At 41.4% G+C, this 14,756-nt stretch overlaps 1 protein-coding gene across 1 annotated transcript in view; it reads right to left on the bottom strand.

Annotated features, from left to right (window-relative positions):
* Nucleotides 1-14,756, bottom strand: part of obscnb (obscurin, cytoskeletal calmodulin and titin-interacting RhoGEF b) — a 52,771-nt gene that overhangs the window by 22,134 nt on the left and 15,881 nt on the right. The window contains exons 26-47 of the mRNA XM_070844534.1: nt 13,876-14,145; nt 13,482-13,748; nt 13,093-13,359; nt 12,595-12,861; nt 12,219-12,488; nt 11,866-12,135; nt 11,338-11,604; nt 9,426-9,692; nt 8,928-9,194; nt 8,464-8,730; nt 8,012-8,278; nt 7,514-7,780; nt 7,074-7,340; nt 6,233-6,307; nt 5,604-5,678; nt 4,994-5,083; nt 4,365-4,430; nt 3,556-3,624; nt 3,120-3,203; nt 1,544-1,810; nt 915-1,181; nt 199-468 (exon numbers count right to left, since the gene is read on the bottom strand). Coding sequence (XP_070700635.1) covers nt 199-468; nt 915-1,181; nt 1,544-1,810; nt 3,120-3,203; nt 3,556-3,624; nt 4,365-4,430; nt 4,994-5,083; nt 5,604-5,678; nt 6,233-6,307; nt 7,074-7,340; nt 7,514-7,780; nt 8,012-8,278; nt 8,464-8,730; nt 8,928-9,194; nt 9,426-9,692; nt 11,338-11,604; nt 11,866-12,135; nt 12,219-12,488; nt 12,595-12,861; nt 13,093-13,359; nt 13,482-13,748; nt 13,876-14,145 — 4,743 coding nt within the window. The remainder of the gene's footprint in view (nt 1-198; nt 469-914; nt 1,182-1,543; nt 1,811-3,119; nt 3,204-3,555; nt 3,625-4,364; nt 4,431-4,993; nt 5,084-5,603; nt 5,679-6,232; nt 6,308-7,073; nt 7,341-7,513; nt 7,781-8,011; nt 8,279-8,463; nt 8,731-8,927; nt 9,195-9,425; nt 9,693-11,337; nt 11,605-11,865; nt 12,136-12,218; nt 12,489-12,594; nt 12,862-13,092; nt 13,360-13,481; nt 13,749-13,875; nt 14,146-14,756) is intronic.

The raw sequence follows: 14,756 nt of genomic DNA, 5'->3' as shown, positions 1-14,756 counted from the left end.
CACAAGCATTCATGGTTTGAGATGTTTGTGACTTTGTGAGGCTTATTTATAAGAATTTTGAGGTGGAGGAGGGAAGAAGAAGAAGATCTGAAGAAGATACAGACAAGTGGACTGAAGAAGTACAAATGTTATTATAGAAGGAAAATGGCAAGTATTCATTTTCGTTGCAAGAGATGAAATGCATAATATTTCCCTTACCTCTGACTGTAAGAGAGGCGGTGGAAGTGTGGTTACCCACTGAGAAAGTGACCGTTCCTGAGTCAGCAGGGGTGACTCCTCTGAGTGTGAGGCTGTGTAACCGGCCCTCGGTCTTGATCAGGTTCATTTCATTATTCTGTAGTGGGACATCCTGGAGTTTCCACTGGGCCAGAAGTGCGTCCTCACAAGAAACCAGACACTCAAAGCGGACATCTTCCCCCTCGAATACGACGCAGCTCTCCAAGAATTTCAGTATGTTTATCTCGACCTCTGTTTTACAAATACATTTCAGCAGAAAAGGATTTGTTGTCAGAAGTGAGCATGTGCTTGAAAAAGATAAGTTATGCAGACTGTGATCAAAATGTGATTTAATATATAGAGTTTTGGTGAGCTGTTATTGTGAGTACATAGTGAAGAAAAACAGCATGGGGTGTGTTAATATCTGTGAAGAGAACCAGAGATGATGAGGTGAGATCAGTGAGAAAAGTGTTTTTGTGAATAACTACAAGTGCTTTGAAAAAAAGTGAATCGCAAAGCAAGAACACACGTGGGATGAGAAACAATACTTGAACACTTAAAATGCAGCCATGGAGACCGAAGACAGGATCTCCAGATGAAAAGTTGATTCACGTCATGCTCAAGTGTTGGGAGTGAGGTCACGCAGAAAGACTCCAGGGGGTGAATGAAAAGGACAGTCTTAAACAGAAAGCTCCTACCCTGCACAGTGAGGACAGCTGAAGTCCTCTGGCTGCCTGTATCACACGAGTATTCTCCTGAGTCAGCTCCCTGCAGCTTATAGATAACAAGCTCCACTACAGTCCCTTCCTGTTTCAGGTGATACTTGCTGCTGGATGCCAACACCCCGTCAGCGCACCTCCAGACCACGCTGGCTCCCGGCTTTGTGATCTCACAGCGAAGCCTAGCGCTCTCCCCAGCCTGCCTTTCAAGGTCCTGCAGCTGAGTTTTGAAAAGGACAGGCTGGGCTGCAGGGGAGGAAAAGAGGAGATAAAATAAAAAATAAAAAAAAGAGAGAAGGCCGGCACAATTTAGAACCCGCCGCGCACACAAAACTGCTGTGTTAATTTAAAAAAGTAGCAGAAGTGGAAGTGAGTAACACATATTCAAATCTCTGACGTCTTATTCATCAGTGTCAAATCTGAAATGTATCTGTCCATTATTGATGACAGTCTATGATAGCTTAAGTTTAATTAAAATTAATTTGTGGCTTCCATTACACAATAATGTATAAAACCAAGATAAACTGACATGTAATTATTACAGTGAGGAGACTTTTACACAAGTGTCAAGTATCTCCACTACCAACAACAGGTTTTAACAAGCATACCCTTCACAGCTAATTGTGCAGTGCTTTGACGGTCGCCAGTGTCGCACGAGTAACTTCCACAATCCTCTGGGTCTACATCATGGATTACTAATGTAGCCTGGTGTCCTGTCTGTCTAATCTCGTACTTGGCACAAGGACAAAGGCCAAGTTCTCCTTTCCTCCACTCCAAAGCAACACCAGGTTTAGAAAGCTCACAGTGCAGGGTTACACTGTCGCCCTCATCAGCCGTTTGGCTTTCCAGCTCTTGTGTGAAAATAACTGGTGCAGCTGATGAATGGGGAAAAAAAAATAAAAAAATCACCAGATTTTCATCTATAGTACAAGTTCAAGAAAGGTGAAAGAAGTATAGTCAGATGAAGGAGAAGTGGATTAGAAAATGAAATGAAAGACTTGATGGCAGAGGACAGAATGAGGCCACAACATGGTCTCCCTCCTACCATTTACTACAAGAGAGGCTGAGCTTATTGTGTCCTCTGAACAGCATGAGTAGCTTCCTGTGTCTCCAGGTCTCACATCGAAGATCTGCAGCTCGTAATTGAATCCTTTTTGTTTCATTTGGTGCTTTTCTCCACAACTCAGGACTTGAGTTTCCTTTTTCCACTCGACGGGGAGTCCAGGTTTAGAAAGCTCACAGTGCAGAGTGACGCTACCTCCCTCCTCAGCCTCCTGGCTCTGCAGCTCTCGAATGACTACGACTGGAAGAACTGGGGATTGAATCAATTAGATGCATAGTGGTGTTGATGTGTATCGTAACTTGCAGGTTTTCAAATTAGACGCCACATGAGGACTGTAGTAAAAAGTGGTGTAAAAAACATGTCTTTACCATACCTCACTAACCATATGATTTATCACAAAAATATTTAAAAAAAAAGCTAAATGTATGGCTGCTATAATACATACACACGCACATACACACACAACAACACTGATGCATAGCCAATGATCCCTTCTCCCTCTCACACAGCCAGCCATTTATCAATTCTTTCACACATGACTCATTATTTTTCCAATCTGGAGACAACAACAACCCAGAATAGATGAAATCTGCCATTCACAAGTTAATTCAAAGTGAGCAACAAGAAGCCAAACATGGCATACAATACTCCACGTAGAAAACATGACAAAATTGAGGGGAATAAATAATATGCGGGTGCTGCGAAACTTCTACCACGTTTTTTTCACTTTGATATTCAGTTTTGTAGGCTCTGACTTTAGGATGACTTCAGAAACAGCAGGCTTTTCAACCTCTACAGGTGTGATAAATGACAACTGTGATAAACACAAATGCAAGAATAACAGTGGAATTTAAGATGAATTCAGCAACAAGCAGAACTCGCAAACTGCACAAAAAACACCGACACCGGAGTGACCGATTCCAGCTAAATGCAACTGCGAATGCGCAATTTCCATCTTACCAGCCAACAAGAGGGCCAAACTGACACAAAGATGTTCTGTCACAACATAACAACATAACAGGATGTGGAGCATACGCTATCATAGCATGTGCTTTGCCAAAACCCCAAAGTACGAGAAACCAACTGAATATATCAGAATCCCATTCACACTCGCCACATACCTTCAACTTTTTTGGATCCCTGCTTCTCAGGTTCAACTGTGGAGGTCACTACCAATGCTGGTGAGTTCTTTGCTGCAAGTGAAGCTATATGTAGACATATAATGTGGGTTTTAATTCAACTTATATGAACTAGAAATCTTCACCAACAAACTGAACAAGACAGCAAATCAAAAGCAATGCGCCAGATGAGTTTTAGGGGCCACAATGTCCAAGACAACACAAAGACATCAACACTTGATTTCCATTTGTCTCAAACTCACAATGGCAAAGGCTCTTCACATCATTGTCCGGATGATACATATATTCATGCAATGTGCAACAAGAAAAGTGCAAAGACAACAGTAGCACAGAGGCATCCAACACCAACATGGATGAGTGCATTTCCGATATAAAATAGTGTCACGAATAGTTAGGTAATGTAAATATGAGTTCATACCTTCCACCTCTTTTTTGGAGTCTGTAGAATCTACTGTCACAGCTGCTGGAGCGTTTGGTGGCCTCTCTGCTGTGATACAACATTTAAGCCTGATTATACGTGAAACATGGCACCTACAGAGCCAGCGGCCACAAATCTCATTTCTAGAGTCGTTTGCCGAGTGCTCACACTATACTTAAGCAACATCTTACACAATTATACGATTCACTATACACAATATGATCACCTTGACCTATGAATGGAGCTTTTAAAAGAAATGCACCACATGTCACACCAACATACAGACTGAAGCCTAAGCACAGAGTCATGAACAACAACATACAGTACATCTCCCAAACCAACATGTTTGAATAACATGACCACTGTTGACAATTATCACCTGTAAATTGATAGCTCCTAGCAAACCTCTATTTGTCTTTAAAAAACCACAAGAAGCACAAACATTTTACAAAAGGAAACACACGGAAGTGTTGTGCCAGGACAGTTAAAACACATCCCTTAGCAGCCAGAGCCAGGCAGTAATACACAAACAACCAATATAACTCAATATTATACCATCTCTCCCTCTATTCACACTGTGACATTCTATTAACCTAATCTTAAAAATTTATTTAACTTCAAATTATTTTCTTTCATTGCCCGCCTCTGACAGCAGCACAACAGCCAAACATACAACATGCTTGATACACCATAGAAAATAAACATCATCAGTAGAGATAGAGCACCTCCCTTTGGCAGCACAAAGACATGATGTGGCAGGACACAATGGAGAAGCACAAGGCCAATAAAGAGCAAAAATCTTTGCATACCTTCTACTGGTTCGTTGGTCCTCTGTGTATCTGGTTTTGCTGCTATTCCAGCAGCAGTCTTTTCAACTGGGACAAAACACAACATTACCCTCACAATATTACAGTGATGAGTTCTACTACCTGATGACAAAAGACAACCAAAGCCAGTAAAGCACACATATGACCCACTACGCCCAGTCTGCTGTCACTAGTGTACAACTGGGCATATTAATAAAGGTCCTGTGTCAAATCAATATCAAAATCAATAAAGCTACAAGCAAATCATTATCAGTAATCCAACACAGATCAGTGCCATAAACATAAAGCATCAAAAAGTTGGACATTCAACATACAAGTGGACAAAATACAGTATTTGCCACAAACTTTAACTGACAAAACAGCAGCAACCACGAGGGCTAACAAGACGACAAAAAACACCTTCTTTGTAGGTTTTTTACATTCACCAGGCAACATGACTTATTACACAGACAAGTAAAACCAAACTGAACTGTGTACTCCTTCCATATTTTCCCTTTTTTTCCTTCTTTTTAAGTGGGTTTTTTGACAAGCTTTACATAACACGTGGAAAACAACAAATGACAATCACGCTCACAGTATCCCATGAAAACCATGCGAATGTGTCTCATTACCTTCACCTCCCACTTCTCGTAAATCTCTCTGAATCTCCTGTTTGAGGAGCTGCTGTTTAGGAGTGTGTTCGGTAGTTGGCAGTGTCACAGCTATGAAAAAACAACATTGGACCAACAATTTAAATAGCACCTGCTACATGTAACATGTCTCCATACCAATAAGTCAGCCTCCATGCAACAAAGTAAGCCAGACACCACAGAAATCCAAAGATGTTGAGATAGAAGCAATGATTTTTTTCTTTACAATAGTGGCATCAGCCCCAAAAATTACACGTATCATGACATTTGAGAGGTGAATATACATTTTCCAGCAGCCAGATAAAAAAGTGCAGGTTACGTCAGAAATATAAAGGTAGGGTAAAACCATATTTAGCCTTTATGCAATTCCTTGAAGTAACAGCACACAATGTAAGCCAGTTCATGACAACACAACTTTCTGTCTGATAACACCAATCAGCAGCCAAGACGTGGATGGACAGTGTTAAGTACTCGATAGCTTAATGTGTTTCTCACTTTTGTCTTAACAAAGCGATGCATTGCACGTAGTCATTAATTACAAATGCATATGGGCTAAATAACCGAGCACAGCTGAGAATCTTTAGAGAATTACCTTCTACTGTCTCATTTATCTCTTGCTTCTTGTCCTTGTCTTTAGCAGCTATGGATGGAGCTTCGTGCGTCTTGGCTGGAATGCAAATATGATGTGGACATAGAAATGCTGCATAAAGTATAACGGCTGCGACCAGTCACATTGTCAGACTTACAGTTTATACAAACACCTGAGCACAGCCTGTATAACAGCCACAAATACCTCCAGTCATCTCAAACCACGCAAATACAATGTAACTGACAGTGAATCGTGCCACACACATTATGTACGTGTAAATTTCAGCCGAAAACAGGAAGCACAAGTTGGCACAAACACAAGCATTCTTATTTCTTCTTTCTATTCTTTAAACAAGCTGTTTATGCTACATATAGTGCAATACAACACTGACGAAAAAGACCAACATAAAAATTGCCAAACACAATCAAGAATGCAACCGAGAACCGAGAATATCTGGTAAACTAGGAAGAAGTGAAGCCAACAGAATACATTTATCATAACCTATATAGGCCAAAAGGAACAGGCCCAATTTAAGGGCAGGATGCACACGGCAACACAAAGGACATTATCAAGTTAGACAGAGGACATAAAGCTGAAAGTCAGGCCAGCACATTACCATCTTCCTTTCATACCTTCCACTGTTTCTTTGGTCTCCTGCCTCTTAGATTCCAGTTTAGTAGTCGAGGGAGAAGCTGAAAGCTTCACAGCTAAGAGGAAACAATTTGGACTTATAATGTTGTAACATACTTCATCATCTAAAGTATTTTACTAAAATAACTAAAATTGAAATATCACCAGACAAAATGGCTCACAGCATATAAATGTAAACAATTTCTGAAATCAGCAAGCACCATTAAATACAGTTGATAACTACAATGCAACATGAGTAAAATCCACTTGTCTTGTCTGATTAAATAATGATATATAATAATGATAATGTACTATGTATGAACACTCTTACTGATAAAAAACAAAAACATAACAAAAGACATAGAAAAGCAAGGTCTGCTAAAATGACAAACTGTGGTGTGAAAAAAGAGGACGGTGCAAAAAAAAAAAGAAAAAAGAAAAAGAGATGAAAAGTCCCTTGAAGAAAAGGTCAAACTTCAAGCCATCCAGGGAAAGACATCTAACCTATTAATCCACCACATAAATGTGAGAGAAGCACCTGATGAATCTGATGTTGGACACCCACAAAGAATGCTGACAATTTATGTGCAAGCAAACAAAATAACACACAAAAAAAACACACAGACAGCAACAGAACTGTGCTTCTATACAAGTGCTTCAGCCAAACAAAATCAAAGTGTGATACAAAGTTCAGTATAAATCTATAAAGTCTATGATTAAGTGTGAACACGAAATCTTCTGTAGGGACAAAGATAGACAATATGTAAGACCACATAACATATTTTTCTAATTTACAAAGACACATCTTAATACACTGTAGGTTTACATCACAAATCCTCCTACCCTTAATATTGAGGCTGGCTGTGGTCTTCTGGTCTCCACACACACAGCTGTAGTCTCCACTGTCTTCTGGCATCACTTTGCTGATCAGGAGTTCATTCACAGAGGCCTTCTGCTTCATCTGGTACTTTTCTCCAGACTTCAGGACCTGTGCTCCCTTCTTCCACTCCACCGGGACTCCGGCTTTAGAGATCTCACATTGGAGAATAATGTCTGCTCCCTCCTCGGCCTCCTGGCTCTGAAGCTTCTGTTTGAAGGTCACTGGTTGGGCTGAGCATTTATCAGGTGGTTAGTAACCAGTTGCATGCCATGGCATGAAATATAAAACAAACAAAATACACAAAAAAAAAAAAAGTGACACACCGACTCCAAAACAAAAAAATGTCAAAACATGTACATACAAAAAGTTAATCAGACTGGCTCTTTGAAAATCCCCTTCCTACCCTTAATATTGAGGCTGGCTGTGGTCTTCTGGTCTCCACACACACAGCTGTAGTCTCCACTGTCTTCTGGCACCACTTTGCTGATCAGGAGTTCATTCACAGAGGCCTTCTGCTTCATCTGGTACTTTTCTCCAGACTTCAGGACCTGTGCTCCCTTCTTCCACTCCACCGGGGCTCCGGCTTTAGAGATCTCACAATGCAAAGTAACACTGGCTCCCTCCTCGGCCTCCTGGCTCTGAAGCTTCTGTTTGAAGGTCACTGGTTGGGCTGAGCATTTATTAGGTGGTTATCGGTCAGTTGCATGCCGTTACATAAAAAATACAAAAATATATATAAAGCAACCAAAAGACAAACCAAAACAAATGCTGACAATTTACAATACATGATTACATTCAGATTCCTAAACAAGCGTGTATAAATAAGTACATATAAAAAGTTGTTCTATAATTATTTTTTAACACGTTACTCAGACTGGCTCTTTGAAAATCCCCTTCCTACCCTTAATATTGAGGCTAGCTGTGGTCTTCTGGTCTCCACACACACAACTGTAGTCTCCACTGTCTTCTGGCACCACTTTGCTGATCAGGAGTTCATTCACAGAGGCCTTCTGCTTCATCTGGTACTTTTCTCCAGACTTCAGGACCTGTGCTCCCTTCTTCCACTCCACTGGGACTCCAGCTTTAGAGATCTCACAATGCAGAGTAACACTGGCTCCCTCCTCGGCCTCCTGGCTCTGAAGCTTCTGTTTGAAGGTCACTGGTTGGGCTGAGCATTTATTAGGTGGTTAGTAACCAGTTGCATGCCATGGCATGAAATATAAAACACACAAAACAAACAGTGACACACTGATTATAAAACAAATGTGTCTAAATATGTACACACAAAAAGTTGCTCCATACATTTTTTCAGAAACGCTACAAAGACTGACTCCTTATAAATCCCCTTCCTACCCTTAATATTGAGGCTAGCTGTGGTCTTCTGGTCTCCACACACACAGCTGTAGTCTCCACTGTCTTCTGGCATCACTTTGCTGATCAGGAGTTCATTCACAGAGGCCTTCTGCTTCATCTGGTACTTTTCTCCAGACTTCAGGACCTGTGCTCCCTTCTTCCACTCCACCGGGACTCCAGCTTTAGAGATCTCACATTGGAGAATAATGTCTGCTCCCTCCTCGGCCTCCTGGCTCTGAAGCTTCTGTTTGAAGGTCACTGGTTGGGCTGAGCATTTATTAGTTGGTTAGTAACCAGTTGCATGCCATGGCATGAAATATAAAACAAACAAAATACACAAAACAAACAGTGACACACCGACTCCAAAACCAAAAAATGTCTAACCATCTACATACAAAAAGTTATGTTATACATTTCTTTAAAAAAAGTTAATCAGACTAGCTCTCTGAAAATCCTCTTCCTACCCTTAATATTGAGGCTGGCTGTGGTCTTCTGGTCTCCACACATACAGCTGTAGTCTCCACTGTCTTCTGGCACCACTTTGCTGATCAGGAGTTCATTCACAGAGGCCTTCTGCTTCATCTGGTACTTTTCTCCAGACTTCAGGACCTGTGCTCCCTTCTTCCACTCCACCGGGGCTCCGGCTTTAGAGATCTCACAATGCAAAGTAACACTGGCTCCCTCCTCGGCCTCCTGGCTCTGAAGCTTCTGTTTGAAGGTCACTGGTTGGGCTGAGCATTTATTAGGTGGTTATCGGTCAGTTGCATGCCGTTACATAAAAAATACAAAAATATATATAAAGCAACCAAAAGACAAACCAAAACAAATGCTGACAATTTACAATACATGATTACATTCAGACTCCAAAACAAGCGTGTATAAAAAAGTACATATAAAAAGTTGTTCTATAATTGTTTTTTAACACGTTACTCGGACTGGCTCTTTGAAAATCCCCTTCCTACCCTTAATATTGAGGCTGGCTGTGGTCTTCTGGTCTCCACACACACAGCTGTAGTCTCCACTGTCTTCTGGCATCACTTTGCTGATCAGGAGTTCATTCACAGAGGCCTTCTGCTTCATCTGGTACTTTTCTCCAGACTTCAGGACCTGTGCTCCTTTCTTCCACTCCACCGGGGCTCCAGTTTCAGAGAGCTCACAGAGCAAAGTAACACTGGCTCCCTCCTCGGCCTCCTGGCTTTCCAACTTCTGTATGAAAGTCGGCGGCAATGCTGTACAACCAAGTTTTTATTACTTGTCAAATTCAGATGAAATAGCTTTAAACAAAACACACCAGATGTGGAACTTCTTTGGGAAATACAACATAAACAAAACTTTGTGACTTCATGAATCCATACCATTGACTTTAACAGCTGCAGATGTCTTCTGATCCCCACATACACATGAATACTCTCCACTATCTTCAACCTTCAAATTCTTAATCTGAAGCTCACAAGAGGTCTCCTTCTGCTTCATCTCATACTTCTCTCCAGCTTTGAGAATTTCTGAGCCTTTCTTCCACTGAACTTCGGCTGCCGGTTTTGATAGCTTGCAGCAAAGTGTCACAGCCTCCCCTTTGTTTTTCTCCTGGTTCTTCAGCTTCTCTTTAAAAGTGGCAGGCAGGGCTAAAATAAAACGAACAGTGGCTTGATTATATAAAAGAGGGTGCTGAATTTTGTTGGAAAGTGAGGGATGGAAAATGGGAAATGATTAAGGCGAAGATGATGTGAGTTGTCGTGCTCCAGTCTTCCAACATTAGCCGACAGATGTGCTGATGTTCCTTTGGATGAAACTTTACATACAACAGTGCACTTTATCTAAAAGCAAAAGCAAACTCTCTCAATAAATTACTACAGAATCAAATCCTTTTTGAAATGCACAAAGAATAACCAACAAAGTAAACAATTGTTTATATAGTGTGCAGTCCTTGCATAACAAGACAATGCATTTAGGAACAGGTCACTTTGGAAAATTTGCACATGCTGATGGGTGTCGTTCACAACTTGTGGGTGTGCAATCATACAAACTGCAAGACAGCAAAGATATAACAGTGCTCAACACAAGAGCAAAGCACATCCTCCAGTAATACACTCACAATGCAAAACACTGAAAACAAATGAAAACTATCCATCAGGGAAACACAGCATTCAGCATTCACTAACAATTCAGTCTAATCTATGGTATTTATGACAAATCTACACAGCAGGCAGATTTGAACGCGACTCTGTGGGCAGTCTCGGTTACCTTTGACAACCAAGGATGCGTACACTTTTTGATCCCCTGCAACCACAGAGATGGTGCCAGAGTCTCTGGGAGTTAGCTCTCTTACAGTGAGCAAGTAGAGACCCTCCTCTAAAACGCGAATATCATTAAAGGGGCTTGGCTGCAGGGGGGTATGATCTAAGCACCACTGTACATGAGGCAGAGCAGCAGGACTGACACGGCAAACAAAAGTAGCAGATTCCCCTTCGAAACAGGTAACATCCTGTGGTTTTTCCACCATAACCACCGACTGGCCTTGAATGCAAAACCAAACCAAATTATGAGCAAAGCCAACATGAAACTCATACACTAACAGTGGAATTGGGTTAATCCTTCAAAATAATCAGTTTCAGATGTCAGATATCGAGGGTCCATACTAATAGAACGTGAATGTTAACACATTTTCTTGATAAAACAAAATAAAAATAGCTAGCAATGCTAAGTAATAATTACTTACCAGTAACTATCATTGTTCACACTACACCGTTACTTGTGTCTTCCAAGGATAAGACACTTGATATTCAAATATCTCCTCTTCAGACAGAGTTCAGAAGGATAATCAGCTCAGCAAGACAAACACTTACCCCGAACTTATATACATACAGAAGTTCTTACCGTTGACTGTCACCTTGGCCATGCTCTTGGCAGTGCCCACGTCACAAGTGTAGATATCGGTGTCTTTCTCCTCCAGGAGTTTGATGGTGAGAGTTAAGACCCCCTCCTTGTGGGACATCTCATATCTGCCTCCGGGCTTGAGCTCCGTGTGACCTTTAAGCCATATCACAGTGGATGGGGTTTGTGCAGTCTCACACTGTAAGGTCACAGAGCTCTTCTCCTCTGCTTGGCTGTCCTTCAGCGCTTTAGTGAATTTATGGATGGGCTCTGTGAAAAGAAAACAACCTTTTTACAGTTTTAGGCACAGTGTGAAATGCATGTAGGATTAATCTACAGTTTGAGAAAACAAGATTATCCAATAACTGGTTCTATATTTAGTAAAGATTAGCTTTTTACGACAATTTCTAAATAACTGCTGCAGTAGATACATCTCTTAAGTGCTCTTATGCTGCCAAAGATATCATGTGGATGTGGGTACAGAAAATACATATCATATTACATATTATACATAGAATGTTTCAGTCATACCCTTAATTTCCAGCTTCGCTCTGGTGGTGGCACCTCCAACAACTTCACAACTGTACTCTCCAGAGTCTTGAGCAGAGACACTGTGGATGGTCAGCGTCATGACCTTATCCACTTGGCTGATGTCGTACTTCTGGCTCTTTTTGATGGCTTTGCCTTCCTTGGCCCACTTAACGGTGGAACTTTGATGCGTCACCTCACAGGTAAACACAGCATCTTCCCCTTGAACAGCACTAACATTCTGTAGTCCTCTCGACACAGATGAAGCTTTTCCTGCAACAAGGGACGACAACATGTTCATTTTCATAACATACTATTTTTTTGTCCAGGCCTCTCATAATAGATATATAGTTTACCTTCAACTGTTAATGTTGTTTTAGAGCTCAGGTCTTTGATGTTGAAGACCACCTCTCCAGCATCAGCAGGAGTGACATCCTTAATGGTCAGCATGTACTTGCGTCCTTTACTGGTGATGTTGAAGCGGCCTCCATTTGTTACAGTCTGGCCATTAAGAGTCCAGGAACACTCTTCTGTGCTCTCACGAGATAAGATGCACTCAAAGCTACATGCCTCTCCCTCATTTACTTCAGCTGACTTCAGCCATTTGGTAATTCCAATGCCAATCTCTAAATTTAGGACAGAGAGCACAAGTTGATGATGACGACATCAAACAAGACCATATGTATGAAGCCTAACACCGTAAAACGGTACATCTCAAACAGCAGCACCAACCTCTTACAGTGACCTTTGCTTTAGAAACCTCAGTTCCGAGGTCACAGCTATACTCCCCAGCATCTTCTTTGGTCGCATCCTTGATGATCAGTCCCAAAGACTTGCCTGTGTGAAGGAGCTCATACTTTGGTCCAGCCCTCAAGACTTTACCTTCTTTTTTCCATGTGGGAGAAACTCTGGGTTTAGATGCCTCACAAGTCAGAGTTATCATGCCTTTCTCCTCTCCAATGACATCATCTAGAGACTTGAGGAACACAGCACGCTTCTCTGAATGGCGAATGGAGAAAGTACAGAATGACTTATGGTTATGTTCTCATGTTTTGGGTGGAGTAAGCCACATTGACAGCAGCAGACCAAATGCCACCATAGTTTCAAAGTATGGTAGGGGGTAGGGGTGGCTGTGACTCATGATCAAATGCCTCCATTAGAGTATGATCACGAATTCATAAAGTGATTTAGTTTTGTTTGCTCGTTGACATATTGTGTGACAGTTCTTACCTTTGACCTTAAGTGTTACTGACTCTTTCACCTTGCGGACTTGAAAGGTGATAGTCCCCCCATCCTGGGGTGCCAAGTTCTTCAGCGTGAGCATGTGAACCTTGCCTTGATGACTGATGGTGTTTACTTCATTAGTGAAGAGCACCTTATCATTCAAGAACCACTGTGTCTCTTCATCAGCATAGTTAATCTCACATGTGAACACTGCATCGTTGTCTTCATCAACCTCTGTGTCTGCCAAATGCTTGGTGATGTTAATTTCACGCACTGCACAGAAGAAACAAGGCAGTTATAATTCGAGACCACTTCAGTCCAGAACCATCCTAAAAGAGTTGTTTTATGTGGAGGATAATGCACTATTTCTGTATTTTGTGTGATCCATACAGTACCTTCAACAGTAAGTGTGCCTTTGGTCTCAGCAGGTCCCGACAAACAGCGGTACTCTCCACTGTCTTCCTCAGTCAACCTTTGAATGGTAAGCTGAGCCCTTGTAGCATCTTGTTTCATGTTACACTTATCTGACGCTGCCAAAGACACCTGACCTTTGAACCACTTGACGTCTTTGGGGGAGGCTGAGAATTTGCAGGAGAGTATGGCTGAGCTTTTCTCTTTCGCCTTCACATCTTTGATGGGTTCTGCAATCTCAAGCGGGCGCTCTAAATGTGAGGAAGAGTATGTGATTAGACTCAATTGAAAGTACTTGAATACATTTAGCTACAATGGTATCACAATACACAAAGTACTGAGGCCAACGTCTGTACAACCGTGACTCAACACATTTACCTTTGACTGTGAGCTGGGCTAAAGACTTGCTCTTCCCAGCTGTAAACTGCACAGGTCCGGTCATCGATGCTTTGGTCTTTTTGAAGGTGAGACGGTGCATAGTGCCCTCTTTCTCCATTTCAACATCGGCACTCTCTTGCACAGCAACTCCATTCAGAGTCCATATGGGAGGTTTCACCAGTTCCATACTGACTTCAACTTCAAAAACAGCTGCAAAAGGTTCTGTGACTTCTACTGAACTAAGCTCCCGCACAATGCTGATGGACTGCTCTGGAGGGGTCATGAAAACAGAATTGTCCTGATTAGACATCAGTGATGATGATTCCATAAAATAAACTCTATCTTGATTTATTGTGAAGGACCAATGGTTAAGCCTTTTTTAAAAGACTCAATTTTCTTTACATTACTGCCATATGCTGCACTACGGGTCAGATCCGTTAACACTTTCATTCTTTACATAAACATATAATATAAACAAATTATCTTAACACAGATCCCCTTTCTTTTCTTTTTTCAATAAAAGACCCAGATACACACCTTTACATTTTACAGTTGAAAAATAGACTTGTTAGCACTCTCTGGTGGACAAACTATGTATGGGAGACATTGTTTTTAAAATTACTTCATATCCAGTTTAGATTTCTGAACCATTGACTTTATGAGTCAAGCTCTAGTTTACAGACTGTGTGGTTAATGGGCTAAAATCTACACTACCACCTGTACGGTTGTCGCTGCCAGTGTTAAAACTCAAATATGAACTGTGTTTAGGGTCTTGTGGATTCTTTTAGAAGCAACAGCAAGTAAGGAAGCAATAAGGATATTACCCACACTAACCCTAACCCTAACATGGTAATCTACTTATAGTAATGTGTTTGAAATGA

Source organism: Pempheris klunzingeri, chromosome 15 (genome assembly GCF_042242105.1).
Source record: "Pempheris klunzingeri isolate RE-2024b chromosome 15, fPemKlu1.hap1, whole genome shotgun sequence".
NCBI classification, from domain to species: Eukaryota; Metazoa; Chordata; class Actinopteri; order Acropomatiformes; family Pempheridae; genus Pempheris; species Pempheris klunzingeri.
The sequence above is the reverse complement of the archived record's forward strand: the minus strand, read 5'-3'. Positions and strand labels throughout refer to the sequence as shown.